This window comes from Nicotiana sylvestris, chromosome 4 (assembly GCF_000393655.2).
Source record: "Nicotiana sylvestris chromosome 4, ASM39365v2, whole genome shotgun sequence".
In the NCBI taxonomy this organism is placed as follows: Eukaryota; Viridiplantae; Streptophyta; class Magnoliopsida; order Solanales; family Solanaceae; genus Nicotiana; species Nicotiana sylvestris.
In genome coordinates this window covers 76,750,052-76,751,991 of record NC_091060.1, presented here as the reverse complement: position 1 = coordinate 76,751,991, position 1,940 = coordinate 76,750,052, and the positions used below count along the sequence as shown (strand labels likewise).

Here is a 1,940-nt window from a genome sequence, read left to right as displayed (position 1 = left end):
AATAAAGATATTGCCATAGCATTCAAACCTCATAAACATACATTCAAACACTACTATTATTAAGATTAGAACTTGAACTTACATTGTAATTATTTAACTAATAGCCACATCGCTAGGATTGACCATGGCTACTTCTGCAAATAGTTAGTTAGGTTATTAGTGTTAGAATTGAATCTGACTATTTCTGCACGTAGTTAGTTATATTGTTAGTTGGTGTCAGAAAGTGGTAGAGTACAGCTGTAGGAACTTGTATATATGCGCACTAATTTTTTCTTTCTCAATTAGTGAGAATGTTTTCTCTCATTCTAAAGTTCTCGAACCTTCTTCTTCTTCTTTATCTCTGAGCTTCATGACATGCAACTATGGTAATTGAGCTCTAGCTCAAATATTTTCTTCGATAATGTTCAATTTTGATATGGTATCGGATCTTAGGCTTTATCTACTGAGGTAATTCGTGATCTCTTTTCTCGTTTTCTCTTCAACGCACAATTGAAATTCTAGGTCTTCTTCGAAATAGTCAATCAATTTTTTCTTTGTGAAATCCTGTTCGAAATTGCATTTTCGCTGTGATCCTATCTGATTGCAACAAGGCATAGAAACTTTAAGTGTTTTCGAAGTGTTCTTTGTTGAATTTTGATTTTCTGTCTTCGATTCACGCTTTAATCAATCGAGATCTGTAGTTTAAGCAATGGCTGAAGATCCTGTAAACAAAGAGACTTTAGATATTTTAAGTCCCCTATACATGCATCCGTCGGAGAGTGCAGGTTCTATGTTAGTACCTATAGCTTTTGATGGCACATGATATAGATCCTGGAGGAGAGGTGTACTTATAGCCCTCTCAGTGAAGAATAAGGTTGGCTTCATAACAGGAAAGTATTAGAAACCAGTAATTGGACATGCAACCTTTGATCAGTGGGAACGATATGATGATATGGTGACTTCGTAGATTTGAATTCCCTTTCAAAAGACCTAGCGGACAGTTTACAATATGTGAGTGATGCAAAGGAGTTATGGCAGGAATTAGAAGATAGGTATGATCAAACCAATGGTGCAAAACTCTATCAACTCCAGAAAGAAATCAATGATTTGAGTCAAGGAACTCTGGATATAATAGGCTATTACACAAATATGAAGAAGCTGTGGGAAGAGTTCAACACATTGAATGCATATGCACAGTGTAGCTGCCAATGCATCTGCAGAGCTAAGGCTAATATGCACAAGGCTGAGTAAGACAGAAGATTGATACAGTTTTTGATGGGGTTAAATGAGGTGTATACTGTCGTGAGAGGGAGTATACTGATGATGAACCCCCTCCCAAGCATTGCACATGCCTGTTTTATTCTCATACAAGAAGAGAAGCAAAGAGAGGTTAAACCACACAATCAACAATTAGTAATTGAGTCTGCATCATTGAATGCTAATGGCCCAGAAAACAACAATTTTAGAACAAACTACAATCAACACATGAGCACTTCTGGGAACAATAGCTATGGAAGAGGTTATATAGGAAATGGACCTAGGCCATTCTGTGATTTCTGCAAAAGACCAGGACACACTAAGGATAAGTGTCATAAATTCATGGTTATCCACAAAACTTAAAGTACAACAATGGTAATAGGGAAAGGGAAATGGCAGCAAATGTGTTTGACACAACTGGCAATGGGACAAATATGACAGATGAAAGGGGAGATCTTCAAGAGCAAAGTAGAACCATGCAACAATTGACCAAGGAACAATATGGGTAACTGCTAAGCATTTTGGAAAGCTTCAAAAATGGAAACAATGGAGACAACTCAGGAAACATCGACATGACTGGTTATGAAGGGGGAGATTTTCAGGAGCAATGTAGAATCATGCAACAATTGACCAAGGAATAGTATGTGCAACTGCTGAGCATTTTGGAAAGCTTCAAAAATGGAAACAATGGAGACAACTAAGGA

At 37.2% G+C, this 1,940-nt stretch overlaps 1 protein-coding gene across 1 annotated transcript; it reads left to right on the top strand.

The window, feature by feature from the left end:
- Positions 1 to 688: 688 nt before the first annotated feature.
- Positions 689 to 1,230, top strand: LOC138889722 (uncharacterized). Its single transcript, XM_070173058.1, has 2 exons — positions 689 to 764; positions 947 to 1,230. The coding sequence occupies exons 1-2, from the start codon at positions 689 to 691 to the stop codon at positions 1,228 to 1,230; spliced, it is 360 nt and encodes a 119-aa protein (XP_070029159.1).
- Positions 1,231 to 1,940: the final 710 nt, after the last annotated feature.